The 15629-nt window shown below is 36.0% G+C and overlaps 2 protein-coding genes and 1 pseudogene across 5 annotated transcripts; all 3 read right to left on the reverse strand.

Annotated features, from left to right (window-relative positions):
• Positions 1 to 1038: 1038 nt before the first annotated feature.
• LOC143612289 (calcium-transporting ATPase 9, plasma membrane-type-like) lies at positions 1039 to 2605 on the reverse strand. The gene is made up of 8 exons (XM_077086315.1): positions 2525 to 2605; positions 2198 to 2335; positions 1943 to 2043; positions 1825 to 1870; positions 1622 to 1750; positions 1408 to 1515; positions 1253 to 1344; positions 1039 to 1144 (listed from the first exon to the last, which is right to left on the reverse strand). Exons 1-8 carry the CDS (start codon positions 2603 to 2605, stop codon positions 1039 to 1041), a joined length of 801 nt encoding a protein of 266 aa, XP_076942430.1.
• On the reverse strand, positions 2192 to 5606 carry LOC143612290 (calcium-transporting ATPase 9, plasma membrane-type-like; annotated as a pseudogene). The gene is made up of 12 exons (XR_013149918.1): positions 5527 to 5606; positions 5342 to 5450; positions 5214 to 5269; positions 5097 to 5139; positions 4942 to 5025; positions 4718 to 4855; positions 4564 to 4629; positions 4095 to 4205; positions 3674 to 3856; positions 3336 to 3395; positions 2899 to 3063; positions 2192 to 2839 (listed from the first exon to the last, which is right to left on the reverse strand). The product of XR_013149918.1 is annotated as a calcium-transporting ATPase 9, plasma membrane-type-like (transcript).
• Positions 5607 to 8890: 3284 nt separating this feature from the next.
• On the reverse strand, positions 8891 to 11466 carry LOC143612280 (GATA transcription factor 28-like). Of its 3 annotated transcripts, none has more exons than XM_077086303.1 (7): positions 10965 to 11466; positions 10790 to 10885; positions 10605 to 10720; positions 10351 to 10473; positions 9814 to 9919; positions 9556 to 9607; positions 8891 to 9479 (listed from the first exon to the last, which is right to left on the reverse strand). In XM_077086303.1, the coding sequence occupies exons 1-6, from the start codon at positions 11208 to 11210 to the stop codon at positions 9560 to 9562; spliced, it is 735 nt and encodes a 244-aa protein (XP_076942418.1). In that variant the 5' UTR covers positions 11211 to 11466; the 3' UTR covers positions 8891 to 9479; positions 9556 to 9559. The 3 variants fall into 3 exon arrangements, with proteins under 3 accessions (XP_076942418.1, XP_076942419.1, XP_076942416.1); XM_077086304.1 differs by having other exon boundaries at positions 8891 to 9438; positions 9480 to 9612; XM_077086301.1 differs by having other exon boundaries at positions 9556 to 9612; positions 10605 to 10885.
• Positions 11467 to 15629: the final 4163 nt, after the last annotated feature.

Genomic DNA, 15629 nt, shown 5'->3' on the forward strand with positions numbered 1-15629 from the left:
TCGCAACCTTTAAAAGTTATTATACAAAGTAAAAACATTGAAAATTAAAAAAAAAACTAGATTACATGCTATTCAGGTAAAATATATAGGATTGGAACAAAAATGAAAGTTCAGTGACCTGATTGGAACAAAAGTTTGTATCAGTGACCTGATTAGAACAACTTGCAAAGTTGGTTACTATTCTATGGAGTAATCCCAAACCAATATCCCTTCGATAAATAACATATAATTCAATATTAATTAATGTATACGATGAAATTAATATGAGAATTTTATTAAATACGAGTACAATGACTAGCGTTTTCGAGCAAGATAAATTTATAGATATTACACCTACCCCACCAAAACACACAAATCAAAGTAGTTGTATTGTTACTTAAATATATGAACCCAGTTAAAAAAAATGGTAATTGCATATGACCCTTTATAAATTTCATTAATTACATATAACCTAAAATTACATAAATGCCTTTGTTTATAAAATTTCACACATCAACAAAAATACCATTCAAAATTAAAAGTACTTTGTGGTTCTTCGTGGTGGAGTTATTCTTCAAGTTTGGTATGCTGATTTTGACTAGTCTTTTAGTAAATGATCCACATCATCACTCTCAAGTAAATTGATTGGTTTATTGTACCATGTCAGCATCATGACAATGTAACCAATACTTACAAAATTATTTTTCATGTATGTATGTACGTTACCTTTTAGAAGACAACTTGTGTACTTTCTTAGTGATTGAAATATTAACTTTACAATTGGTACAATAGCCAGCGTGCCGGCTCAGATGAAGTCGGGTCTTTTCACGTGTTATTGCTTAGGTGGTTGTACTTTTTATTGTTTTTAGGCTGGCTGAAACCTAGTCGTCTTAGCCGGCCTAGCTTCTTTGGATAAAAGTCAAACGTCTGTTTTTACAATTTTTTGGGTCAAAATGCCTATTTTAAGTGATTTTTCCAAACTACTTGATATCCAACACTACACCACGACTTGCGTCACTAAACCGAAACATATAACACCTCGCAAATAAACGAATACAATCATCGATTTCGAGAAGCAATGCAACGCTGATACGGTTTGCTGAAGACCCTGGCCAAGGGAGTCCGTGGAACCGGGATGAGCTTTCCCACCATTGCAAGAGGCCAACTGTAAAATCATTATAACTATTACTACTAAATGACATACAACAAATAGGATGACTATATTCTTGAATTATCATCATATCATGTTTTATGAATATGAAACAGAACCAACCTGAAAACCGCGATACTAATAGACACCACCCATAAGTTCCAACCAAGTCTAACTGTTGATGTAAACTTCCCAAGGAATTGAATGATCATCACCTGTTTCATTAAACGAGTTACGGTTTTGAACTTTGCAGTTCACAAAACAAGCTGTCTAATTACCTGAAGCAATAATGTGGTTCCTATTACTCCCATAAAAATAGGATTTTTAGTCACTCCAGAAAATACGTATATTTCTTCTGGTTTCCGAGCATTGAACTCATTGAATATCTGTAATCAAAAGAAGAAAAAAAACATATTTTGAACTAACTGCATAACTAATTGAACAAGGTTGGATTTTCATTGATTCATTCATGTTGTTGAAGTTGAATCTTACTTGACACATGACAAATGCATTGAATATCAAAGTGTGCTTCACAGCATTTCCCCTTTCGTCATTCTTTAATTTGAGAATATTCGTTCCATGGAAGTTAAGGACGAGGAGGACCACAACTTGATATAAAGCCTGCCAAATCCATACCATTTTCATTACTCTAAATCATATGATCAATGATTCAACGTACGTAACAATGTACCTACCTGTATAATTAAGTTCCGCCACATGATATTCGTCACAAGAGGTTCCCTGAAGATAAAAGATAGCATTTAAGAGCTAGGATTAAAAACAAATATATGCAATGCACAGATTAAACTTGACCTTCGGCCAACAGGAGATCTGTGCATAAGATGATCCGTTGGAGGTTCAGTTGCCAATGCTAGTGCTCCAAGGGTGTCCATGATGAGATTAACCCAAAGAAGCTGCACCATGCATAAACACCGCATTTGAGAAAAATAACCCAACATGAATGTCACAGAAACCCTCAGCAAGCATTCTACCGGTATTTGTTAATAAGCTACTCTATGCGTGTGTGTGTGTTGAGAGAGAGAGGAGAGAAGTGCAAGGATACGAAACCTGCACAGTGTTTAGAGGTACTTCTCCAGAGGAGATTGCTGCTACAACATTTATTACAAGTGCCGCAACATTAACGGTAAGCTGGAACTGGATAAACTTCTGAATGTTTGCGTACACAGACCGACCCCAACGGACAACCTATAATGTTATGATCATTAAGGTTCCAGATATAAAAAATAATTACATTTGTCCACTATCTGAAATAACTGTTCTTAATTAAAAAATAATTACATTTTTCCTCAATACTATGACTATAATCAAATTGAAATGTTTCCTTAATGATAGCATGCGAAATATAGTGCTGTTTTTATGGAGGCATGCGCATACCTTTACGACTGAAGCAAAATTATCATCCAATATGATGATATCAGAGCTTTCTTTTGCAACTTCAGTTCCTTGAATGCCCATTGCAAGACCGATATCAGCCTACAATACAGAGAGAGATATACATATAAGCACGCTCAATAGGCAAAGAGTTTAAGCTTAAGTTTCATTATGTTAGTAAAATTTAAGATGAACTGAAACCTCGTGAAGTGCAGGCGCATCATTTGTTCCATCTCCGGTAACAGCAACAACGTCCCCAAGTTTACGAAGCGTTTGCACAAGCAATAGCTTATGACTAGGGGAAGACCTTCCCATCACCTATACATCCACATATTTAATTTATAGGTACTCAAGCTTTTCAACATATTAAACCGTACCAATATCTGTTTGGAAGCATGCTCTCTTTCTTTCTCTGAATACTCATGAAATGTCTTTCCCTCTATAATAATTGGCTCGGTCGCATCTTCACCTGGACTAAGTATTCCACACTCCATGGCAATTGCTTTTGCTGTTTGAATATTATCCCCAGTCACCATCCGAACCTATTCATTAACATTTGTGTTGAAATTAAAAAAAATAATTATTTAGCATACAGTAAAACATGATTGAACTTTTTGATAAGCTGCTTACTATTTGAGGATTCACAACTGTTACCTAAAATTTTATGCTTCTTTTTGACTACTCTTAACTTACAAGAATGTAAATGTATTTTCATCATCATTTGAGTGTTCAAATTCACATAGTAAGAATAAAAACAGATTTGTCAATAACATTTCAAGTCATATATGCTAAAACAGGAGGGGGAAATTAGAACCTTCACACCGGCATCCGTACAGATTTTTACTGCATTTTTTACACCTGGACGACAAGGATCCTGCACAAGGTAAAATCCAGTAACATTAATCAACTCTACTTATGTTACAACCAAGTGATATTAAGTAGTAGAACATATATTTATTTTCGGATAATAAATATAAGGAAGAGGAATTGGATGAAACTGAAGACGTTAAAAGTTCACAGTAATGCACTAATACATACATGACAGTAAGTTCTGTTTTAAGAATACACACAAAAAGTATCAGTAATAAGTATACAAGATATCCGTTAGTGTATGCTTTCTCTTGTTAAATATTGTACAGTATAGTTGAGTACCTTTATGCCCACAAACGCAAGCAGAACAAGATCATCTTCAGGTAAATTCCAGTTTGCCAGCTGCTGTTCGTCCACAGGAACATCAACTATATTATAGTTTCTATATGCAATAGCAACACACCGCAAGCTCCTTGCAGCCATTTCTTCAATAGCTCTCTTAAAATATTCCTGTTTAATTTAAATCTATTAATAATATAATACATACTCCATCTGTCACACTAAAGCGACTCTCTGTCATAAGAACAGCCCTTTTATTTATAAAGCACCAAAAGAATCCTATACACACGTATGTATGCGTGTCTATATTCATATATGTGAACCTAATATACATAACATAAATACATGGATATAGTTATGAACTATTATCTTTATTCACTTTAGAGAATATTGTGCAGCTGGTCAACCACAACAACTTACTGACCATATCATTATCAGTGGGATGCAAGGAACCATCTGCATCAAGATATTCTTTACACGAAGCCAATACGATTTCAGCTGCTCCCTTCCAATGTATGCGAACTTGAGTACCAGCCTGATATTCATTACAAGTTAAATTTCTTTTCTGCATATATATAGAAGCTAAGCAAACATGAAATATTTCTTGTATGATAACATCATATAGTGTCAACTTGATGTCACAATGAAATACATTCTCTTATTACGGGATACACGTTATAAACTACAAATGTAAGTTAGTAAATAGACAATTACCCCTTGTACTGCAACTCCGCCTCGCTTCTTTGCAGAGTTAAAAGTAGAGACATACAGGATAACAGACTCTGATCTAACAGTATCAAAGTTCATCCCAATCTGCAATTAATTTCATTGACTTCCATCAATATAAATTTACAACACTCATGAAAAAATGTTCAAACATAATAAATTGATACCTTGACGCCCCATTGGAGAATAGCTTTTTCTGTTGGAGATCCAGAAACCTCTATATAAGCGCCGTCCTATCAACAAAAAAAAGCACAGCCAAGTTTTTAGTTGGCCATGGGCCCACCCTACCCTCCATTAGATTATGATAAATAGTAACATCACCTTAGAGGAGAAAACACTTCCTGCTGTATTCTGTGCAATCCCTTCATTTAACAAAGAGACAACATTTGCATGATATTGCAATCCATCTTCAGGGGGGTCAATTTTCTTTTGCCCAACGTAGGCCTCCACAACCGTCATCTATATTTGAAATATTTCACCCGAACGAGTTGGTGTTCGTGCCACATATACATTGAAACTGCTAAACTAAGTAACATAAAACCAACCTGATTCAGGGTTAATGTTCCAGTTTTATCACTGCAGATAGTAGTTGCAGAGCCCATAGTTTCACAAGCTGAGAGTCTACGGACCTACAGGTTGACAATATTATCTTTAAACCGCTTCTCTAGTTAAAAATTGGAAGTCCAAGAACAATATGTACCAGGGCCTTGTCTGCCATCATCTTCTTCATCGAGTATGCCAACCTACAGATTAAAAAAATAATTTTGAATCACAAGGCAAAACGAACATAAGTGCGTTGCAGCATTAGTATACTCACGTCAGTGTTACAGCCAACGGAAGCCCTTCAGGAACTGCAACGACAACAATCGTGACCTGAAAATTTTATGCATTAGTCAATGAAAGAAAAAGATGAAGGCAACAGAGATGGATTCATCACAAACTTACTGCAGCAGTGAAAATCTTTATGATATCATTAATTGCTTCACTAGCGCTTGTTTTACCACGGACAAATTGGACAGTTCCATCAGGGTTTTTTGAACTACCAGTGAAGAACCTAAACGCGTTGCGGTAGATAGAAGATAAGTGAATGGTAAAAATCGCAACCACAGGTGTAACAGAACAGCTTTTACCTAGCCAAAAGGACAGCCAGCACTAGTAAGGCAACTGAGAGCCCAACTATGCCTATAAATGTTGCAACACCATTCAAGCGCACCTATCAACCATCACGAGTGATATAATATAATACGAATACAGAATAGCGACCGCACGAAGAGAGAACAAATATTTGTAAGTAAACCTGCAAGGGGGTTTCTTCACCAGTGTCTTCTGATATGCTTGCCATCAACAATCCCCATTCGGTATTTATTCCCACACTAGTCACCTAATGACGGAACAAAAAAGCTAATACAGGAAGCGCATAAACATTTACTTTTATAAAAGATAACAGATATTTACCAGCATAGTTCCAGCACCATCTGCTACCTTGCAGCCAGACATCAGAAAAGGTGCTTTTTGATCCTTGTGCACCTAAAAGTCTTATGGTATTAAAGAAAAAAGCTCAATAAACTAATTTTCATTTAGAATTGAAGTCTGACCAGCTTACAATCTTGCTTTCCCCGGTCATGCTAGATTCATCGATGGCGAGAGAGTGGCCCTTTATAAGGAGACCATCAGCAGGGACCTGCAGCATACCGACAAAAGAAAGATTGTAACTCACCAATATATTAGAGTCATATAACTTTAAAGTATTTGTGAGTTTAACCTTTACCTGATCGCCTATATTAAGAGGTATTACATCACCAACAACAACGTCATATATCGAAACCTTCTCTCTTCTCCCACCTCGAGTTATCTGATTGAATTTGCATGAAAGAAAGCTTAGCAGAAACAATATAGCTAATTGTAGAATATCTTAGCACACATGCAAGCAAACCTCTATCTGTATATTCCGCTTTTCTGAGTTTAGGTTCTGAAACTGCAGGGACTGTCTATAATCACTGGTTGCTATACACAACACCATTTGCAAAAACAATAGAGTTGGCATGCTAACAAGTACATCAAATCTATATATCATATACCAACCACCTTACCAGTCACAAAAATAACCAGAAGAACAGCAAACGTAATGCTTCCTCCGTCATACCATCCTTCTTCAAAACCCTACACAATGAATTAAGGAAACTAACACAAGCCTTCAAACAAAAAGTCCTTGTAAATCAGAACAGTCTAAAAGTTCAAACTCGCCTCTGTCTTTATTCCTAGCACAAGTGAAACTGCAGCAGCTACTATTAATATAATAAGGGTTAAATCTTTCAAAGCTTCCCAGATGAACCTCTGCAAGTAAGATTACATCATCAACTGCAGCTGTTAACAAATAGGCTGAAATGAAGATAAATAATGTACCAAAAAGCTTCGTCCTTCTTTGACAGGATAGGTATTGGGGCCAAAGGCAATTCTGCGGTCTGACAATTCACTGTCGTTTCCTGGTACTCCCCTGTCGAGATCGGTTCTCAACATCTCAGATAACCCCTTCACCTGAAAATGCATGCATGATCGAGCTATATATATAAGAAAATCGATCGAGTTCAAAATAAACATGGTTAGTAAATAACTTGCCCCGCCACATTGAAGAAGAGCCGTTATATTATGATCCCTAGTCATTGAAACAAGTTCCTCGAGTGCAATCCCATAGCCACCACTTGCAGATGGAGTAGGGACCGTAGTGTCTAACACTATATATATATATAATATATATTATATATGGAAGAAATAATTATTACACATATATGCATGTGACAAAGGGAAATTAAGGAAACAAAGTTAATTACCAAGTGCTCGTTGGCCGGCCAATTTAAATAGCAATGCAGCCTGACAGATAAGGTGATGAGATAGATGTTAAATGTATATATATAAGAGAAGCATATGTATATGTATGTATATTACCCTTATGGCTTGAGCATGTGCTCTGATCATCCCTCTCCTTTTTTCTTGATCTTCATTCTTTCTCAAGTCCAACGTGTATCGAAAGCGGCGTGAAGCATTAAGGACAAGGGCGGCTTGCTGAGATAGACATACATATATACAATCAATAAGTGAAATATTATTTCTTTGTGATGATCATATATATATTCTCATTTTAACACTGCATGCATGTGAATGAATAAAGAAAGAAGTGAAATTAATTACGTACCCTCCAGCGCCTAAGTGTATCAGTGGATGCATTTTTAGTAGTGACAATGTCAAACGGATCGTCATTAAAAGTGTCTTCAGTGACACCGGTTTCGATGTCGGCCCTAGGACTAGGAGGAGAAGAGGAGGAGGAACTGCTTCCGCTTCTAGCCATTGATAATTAATGAATTGTGATAATTCAAAACACAAGACAAGACAAGACAAGACAAGAGAGTGATGTTGTTGCTGAGACTGATCTGATCTCAACTCATCTCATGTGACTGATAGTATGGAAGGAATTAGTCATTTTTTTTCTTTTTCTTATGTTTTTATTTACTTGAATAATTAATTTATTACTAATTTTGGTGTACGGACAGATCCACTACAACACATGCTTTGCTAATTGCTTCCTTCTTTGAATGTTTTATTATATTCTACATATTTTTCTTTTTTATTTTATTTTAGTAATTAGCAATGACGAAAATTAAAGGACATACCAAAATATATTAAAGTATTACTAGTCAAAATGGCAAATTATACATACTTTTGTGAAAGGCTAAGACTAGAAGGAAAAAAAAAAAGATGTTTGGCTAAAATGGTGTTAAAATTATACCAAAATATATTAAAGTATTACTTACTACCTTTTGAGACCCTTGAGAGTTACCCCGGTTGGCCAACAAGAGTCAAAAAAGAGTGGCGCCCCACTCCAATGACATTCGTTGGTTAATCAAGAATTCAAAGTTTATGCACGATGACATATCGATGGTATTTGACTACGACAACGCCAGAGTGTATTCTACCATACAACGTATCGGTGAGGCGTCGGATATTTCAATTGCTTTGTGTGAAATCCTTCGGATGAAGAAACTTGATGGAAATTAAATAATTTTTATTCCAATTCATTTTCATTAAAATTGAGGGAATTAAATTCCATTCTAATATTTCAATCGACTTGGGAGGAGCGGGTTAGACAGGATTTGCTAAAGTTACACCTCTATGAGGACATGGTCCACGACTTTCATGAAGACGTAGGATTAAGGTTAAGGACTTTTAGATAATGGACATAAACTCTTCTACATTTTAGGGGATTTTGTATGTGCCTGTTCTTTTGTTGGTATATCCATTTGGATTCTATGATTTCATAGGTGATGGTATTTGACTACGCCACTTTAGCACTATATGTTTTGTTATCGGTACATGTGTAATTGTATGTTGCATGCTTTGGAGCCGGGAGTCTCTTTGGAAGCAGCCTATCTATCCTCATGGATAGAGGTAAGGTATGCCTACATCACACATTCTCCAGAGCCTACCAGTAGCTTTTGCTATTGATGGGATTTACTATGTACGTTTGTTGTTGTCGTCTAACATTTCAATTTATACATAGTTACCCGGTGAAAGTAACAAATAATGAATGTAACATAACCCACATGATATTACATCAAAAACCGAGGGAGGGACTTGCATATGATAGACTTAAAACAGGGGGAACCATGACTTGAAAATCATTTTCCGCTTGTTTGATCAGTGACCATTAGAAGAAAGGAACATCCCTGCTAACGAATCATTTCAATAGTACAGGTGAGACAATTTCAAACTACAATGGTCTCCCCTCCTTCACTGCATTACTACTCGGCTATTGTACCCACTACAGAAATAATGTAGAACAATATGTACTTTTGACAAAAACCGAAATAAAAAAAAATAAATAATAATATTCTAAGATAAAAATTTTATAAAGTCTGGCTGTTAATTTGAAGTTAATCTCAAAAGGTGGTTATATCAAACTATGACAAATATAATAGAAGCAGCAGCATATTTTGGTTTACTTTACACTTTTCACTTTGGTCACCCGCCTCCATTCTCTCCACTTTCTACTTTCTACCGTTGCAGTTGCCACCACTATGATGACGAATACCTGTTGCAGTACAGCAGGCAGCACTTGGCCCAATTACAACACAAATATAAATATATTTAAATGTTGAAACCCTTACCTCATTATGTCGTTGCTACTTTCCCACAGCTGCCTTGGTCAAATCCCTTAAACTTCCCTACACATTTATACTCAAATTTAAACAACGAAAATTCCATTTTTAATCACCTGATAAGCTCATAGAGGACAAAAAATAAAACACCTCAGCTGCATCTTAAGTACCAAAAAGAAAAATATATTGAAGTCACTTCAAGTTTCCTCACAAAAACAGTCTCCAGAGAGTGATTGGAATTACTAGCATCAAAGAGAAATGACATACCTTATTCGCCCACATCAAGCCGCATGCATTACAAAGAGTTTTAGGTCCATCAGGTCCTTTGCGCATCATTGGAGTAGATTTCTCATTCACACCACAATGCCTACAGCTGCATCACATGACCAAATAATATATAATTAATTGAATAACATAAGTGATTATTAAAATCACCTATATAATAGTTTGAAGATAAGACAATGTTATTTAAATAGGAAACTAGATGATCAGTGATCAACAACAAACAATAACAGATATCTCCTCTAATATACTGATCACAGTCAAAAACTAAATAAATAAATAACTCCTAAATTATATTAAAAGCAGAAAACGCCTATTCAGATTTTTAACATTTCCCAACATAGTGTAATTTGCAGAAACCTAAGAACTTAATACAAATACCAATAAATATAATCTTCCAAGCAAAATAAAAAAACTGATAAATGAATTATAATCTCAAGTAATAAGTAGCACAAACAAATGGCCTGACTTTCTGCATATTTAAACAACATCATTTTCGATTTGAATAAGATAGAGGCTTACACAGTTTCTTGATGCTGGTTACCACTACCGTCCGAGTGCCAACTTTGATTTGAGTCCCAGCTTGTGGATGCATCCTCATGAGTGGCCTTTGAAGAAGTAAACTGGCCTTTATGCCGTTTCATTCTACAACAAAAGTAAGGAAACATATCAAGCGCGCGCAGACAGAGTAAACACACTTCCAATATAAGGCATAGGCATACGAACAGCATTGGTAGAATACATGTTATAATTAGAAGTTGGAATCTACTCCTTACCCGAGGGCCACTTCCTTGCGAACGGTATAAAGAATTTTCTTGTCAAAATTCCTCGATTTCCTCTTTTCACGAAATCTCATCAGTGAGGCCAGCCTCCGCGAATTACTGGACAGATCCTGGTAAACGAAAATTATAAAAAAAATGCTAAACAAGAATACAGTGATGAACTTAATTCCTACGCATACCCTGTTATTCTGGTTATGGGTTAAAGGGATATAAGGAGGCATGCTTGCGGTAGCGGGATCTTCACAGCCGCCTAGTAACAGAAGTACAGCTTGAACCTGATAAAACATAAAATAACTAATGAGGTTGAAGACAACTAGAGCATAAAATAGTTAGAAGTGATTAAATAAACGGTACCTTGTCGGTAGATACGGAATCGAATACGTAAACCTGACCCTGGAAAGAGAGAGTGAGCTGGTTTGTATCATCAGTGGTGGCAGCAGGCAACAAGGCATTATGGTTATCAGGATCATGGTGAATCATGTTGTCATTAGTTAACTGGTGTAAGTCATCATCATGTTCTTGCTGCTGCTGTTGCATTTGGGGGTGATAGTAGGTATCTGGCATCTGCATTGATGCTTCATTCACATGAAGCTCATCCATTCCTCACCTCAATTGATTACCGTATCAGTCTACACATATCATGATTAATTGAAACCCTAGCTATTGATGTTGTATGAAATCCAGAAAATTAACAATTGGAATTGACGGAAGATTAACAGGGTTTGTATCTAGTTAATTGGTTCGATTAAGTATACATACTTGATCGAAGGAAACACGCAGTACTTACTTCACCGATTGGAGGCAACAATCTCTCTAGGGTTTCTGCGAATTGTTCCCAAATTGCTATTTTAAAGCTTTAATTGTATGTTTTGTTTAAAGACAATCAAAGCCCGGTCACCGGGTACATGCATTGGCAAAGGCCGGCCCGCCAGAAGGCTCACTGTGATAAAATCATTGACTTATGCATATCATTTTGTCTCGGATGAGACACTAAGACCCGAACTGGTGACATTCTCTAGAGAAAGTCACGGTAGGGGTGTTCAAGAAATCCGAAAAAAACCGAAATTCGAACCGAAATCGAAACACAAATAAACCGATCCGAATTATTATTCGGATCGGATCAATCCGAATATCTGAATAACTAATTCGGATTCGTATCGGATTTGGATATGGAAATTTAAAAAATTCGGATTGTTCGGATTATTCGAATATCCGTTTAATCCGAATAAAAAACATGTTTTTAGTGCTATTTTCCGGTTTGGTATATTTATTAGACTATTATTTGAAGTTTAAACTTAAAATGTGTGTTAAGAGTAATTCGTATTTTCCAATTTATATGTTTATTGTTGTAACATCTCCAAAATTTCGATCCAAATTTGACAAATAAGTAAAGTTGGAGGATCAAAATTCTCTAAAATAAGTGTTGGGAAAATTTAAATAAAGAAAACAAGATCATTCTATAAGGAAATAAAAATATTCCTTAACAAAGTTATCTTATGTTAAAGATATGGAATATGGAAAACTCATCCCACATGAAAAGTTGCAAAGATTTGGAAGCTCTTTATAAAGAGATCAAATCTCATAGTAATATTCTTTTATGTCTAGCATGCACCCAGTGCGGGCACAGGCTCGGGCGAAGGGGGATGGGCGCAATGTGGCGCTTTGATGACGCACTTTGCACTTCGCACCGCTTGAGAGCCGCCTTAGTATTTTTGAACAATGTGAGTTAAACCCGGAAGTGACAAGCTAACAAAAGACAAGGGACTAAAAGTGAAAAATTAAGTTCAGGGACCCATCGCGCTACGCGATGAGTCCAGAACACAGGTCATCGCATATCGCGATGGACCTTGATGAGTTAGAGGACACGTGGCAGCTTGTGGTCAAGCGGCGGAGGAATTGCGGCGCCGCGATACGCGACGGGATCACCAAGACCCATCGCGTACCGCGATGGGACCCAAAATCAGCCTATAAAAGGGGGGCTCCCCGCTCCTTCATTCTCACACCAAATAACTTTCTCTCTCTAGATTTACTCTCTCGCTACCTCGGTTTCCGTGCCCCGACCCGACAATCGTCCCCTCGTAATCCGTGACACATACCGACGATACCTCGAAGTACGTTCACAACACGACAGCCACCATATGTCGCCTCGTTTTGCGTGCCAAGCATCGTAGTGCGTGCAAGCTCTGAAGTTCTGACAGTTTAAGCCCTAGAATGCGATAGAGAGTGGAAGTGCTGCTCAATCAATCTTAGTTAGCAAAACTCCGAATAGCCGTGTGAGGTAGGGGTTCTGCTTAAGTCATTATTTTATTATTATATTATATGGCTTAGATCACAGTCAGGGGTATAGCCTAAACCTTGATCATAAAATATGTTTACATAAGCTTTAAACATACAAGGATTTTAGTAATGTTTCTTTACAATTAAGAAATGCATATTTTCATTCATAAGGATATATCAATTATTCAATCAATCATGCCCAGTAAAATCCCACCGACAGCAAAGCTATAAGTAGGGTCTGGGGAGGGTGGGATGTAGGCACACCGTACCTCTATCCAAAGGAATAAAGAGGTGGCTTCCAGAGAGACCCTCGGCTCTAAGTACATGTGTATGAAGCACAATAAAGGAAATAAAAGTTTAACAGTTATATAAAAACTACTACTAATTATAATAATATTAATAATAAGATCACAGTTTAACAGCTATATAAAAGCTAATAATAATTATAATAATATATGTAAGGGAAATACCATTATGGTATGTGACCTAAATAAGTTAAGTCGAAGCCCTAAGGTATTCAATTCTTTCTAAAAATCCTTAACTTTAATTCTACTTCTCTACGAATTCCTATCCTCAACCATGTCCTCGGAGAGGTTTAGCTCTATCAAATCATGCCTAATCCTCTCATTCATAAGGATATAGTCGAGATATAATTTCTTAACAATTAAGAAACATAGCATTTCATATACAAGGAATATAGTAAAAATATTGTTTCTATATGATTAAGAAACATAAGATTTTACATTCAATACTAGCAATCAATGAATGTTTCTTCTTGAAGAAGAACCAGGATATAGATGTTTCTTCATGAAGAAGAAACTCAACATATGATTAGTAAATAAACCGAAAGACTACAGGTCTAAATATTTATTCAAGCAAATGATCAATCAAGGTTTAAAGCTATCAAAACTAGACTAAATGTCTACAGCCGGATCAAGAGATGATCTGGGTATTTATATAAACCTATTTTATAATAGGTCAACCATCAATCAATCAATCATTCATAGTCAAGGTTTCAAACGAGATCACCATATCATTCAGATCAGACAATCACAGGTGAATACGTTCAAACCTTTTATAACGTGAATACGTTAACCTTTTCAATCAGTCAAAACATATTTATACTCGATAAAGATGAACGGGTGTTTATCTTAACGAGTCAATCAATGTTTACCTGAGATTATGAAATCTCTAAAACTTTATAATACAATATAGAAAATAAGGCAACTCAGACCGAGTACACATATGTCTGGATCCAAACATAACTGTTCAGTCCATCAATCAATGGTCAGGGAGGCCGCGGGCTAACGGTCATAACTAGTTCTCCTTGTAGGGGCTATACTCATATAGCTCGGGGGAACAATTGTGTGTGTGTATGGGAGTGGTACAAAGCCCAGATGTGGTTGTGCATCTGCTGAGTGTTAGAGAAAACTATGATTGTATTATAATTGTCGTTCAAAATGTTTTATTGAGTCATACGTGTTCACCAGCATATCGCTGACGTATTTTTTCCCACATTTCAGGGAAACATATTAGCATAGGTTCAAGGAATATAGTCATTCATGAAGATAGATGCTCGCAAGGTAGAGATGGCTCAGTTTTAAACTATTGAATTATCATAAACAAGATTTAAAACATATTTTATAAATCAAACACTCGGATATTTATTATCCGAGAAGTTTCAAATAAATTCATATTTAATTATAACCAAAGTCTTCCGCTAAAATAAACCGCAACTCTAATGTATTTACAAAATAGGTACCAGCTATTGGTCATACGTCTAGGCCCTAAGCCGAGGTGTGACAATTGTGATTCTAAACTATTAAATGTTGGGAACAAGAAAATAGGAAAAATTTTTAAGTTTATTTCGGATTATACGGATAATTTTGGATTATTCGGATATATTCGAATCCTATCCGAATTGAATTCGGATAGATTCAGATCGGATAGGAATATTCCTAATTCGGATCGGATCGGATTTCGGATAGGGTCCAAAAAATTTCAAATCCGAATAACCCGAATAATCCGTTATCCGATCCGATGAACACCCCTAAGTCACGGGACTTGAGTTCATTCTATATTGAAAGAGGGACTTATGTTGTTAGTAACACTTTTGTAACAGTTTTCTCTACCGAGTTTAGAGAAAAGTTTAATATTGAAGATAACTTTGATTGTTCATTAAGGAGTTGGCATACGGTCATACAACTTTCTAGGCGCTAGTTAAGCAATGAGCTAAGGGCTAGCGATTAATAGGGATTAATTAAATTTTAAGTTTTATATGTAATTTTGAAAAAACTAGATATAAAAGTTAACATAAACACTTCAAAGTTCACATAGTATATTTTAAGCATAAACATAACATTAACACCTCAATGAGAAAAACCAAAAATTGGGGTTAACAGGTCCAATTGCCAAGCAAAAATTAAAAGAAAAATAACAATAATTAAAAAGGTTAAAAATAAAAAGTTTTTTAATAAAAATGTCTGATTTGACCTGGTTTGGACCGACTAGGTTCGACAGCTGATTAATGGGACCGATTAGCTAAAGATGCATCGGCCTAAGGGCACCTAGCGATTAATGACCGCCTAGGCCCAATTTTTACAACATTACATACGGTCAAGCAGTTTAACCTTCATCATAACCACTGTACATCAAGTTGTTTGTATTGTGATATTTTTCAATTTCCTATCCTTGGTTTGACTTGCCTGTTGAAAAAAAAACCATTCACACCCTCTAGGTTTT

Source organism: Bidens hawaiensis, unplaced genomic scaffold, assembly GCF_021521415.1.
Source record: "Bidens hawaiensis isolate Kalapana, Puna unplaced genomic scaffold, B.hawaiensis_p1.1 tig00034202_1, whole genome shotgun sequence".
Taxonomy (NCBI): domain Eukaryota; kingdom Viridiplantae; phylum Streptophyta; class Magnoliopsida; order Asterales; family Asteraceae; genus Bidens; species Bidens hawaiensis.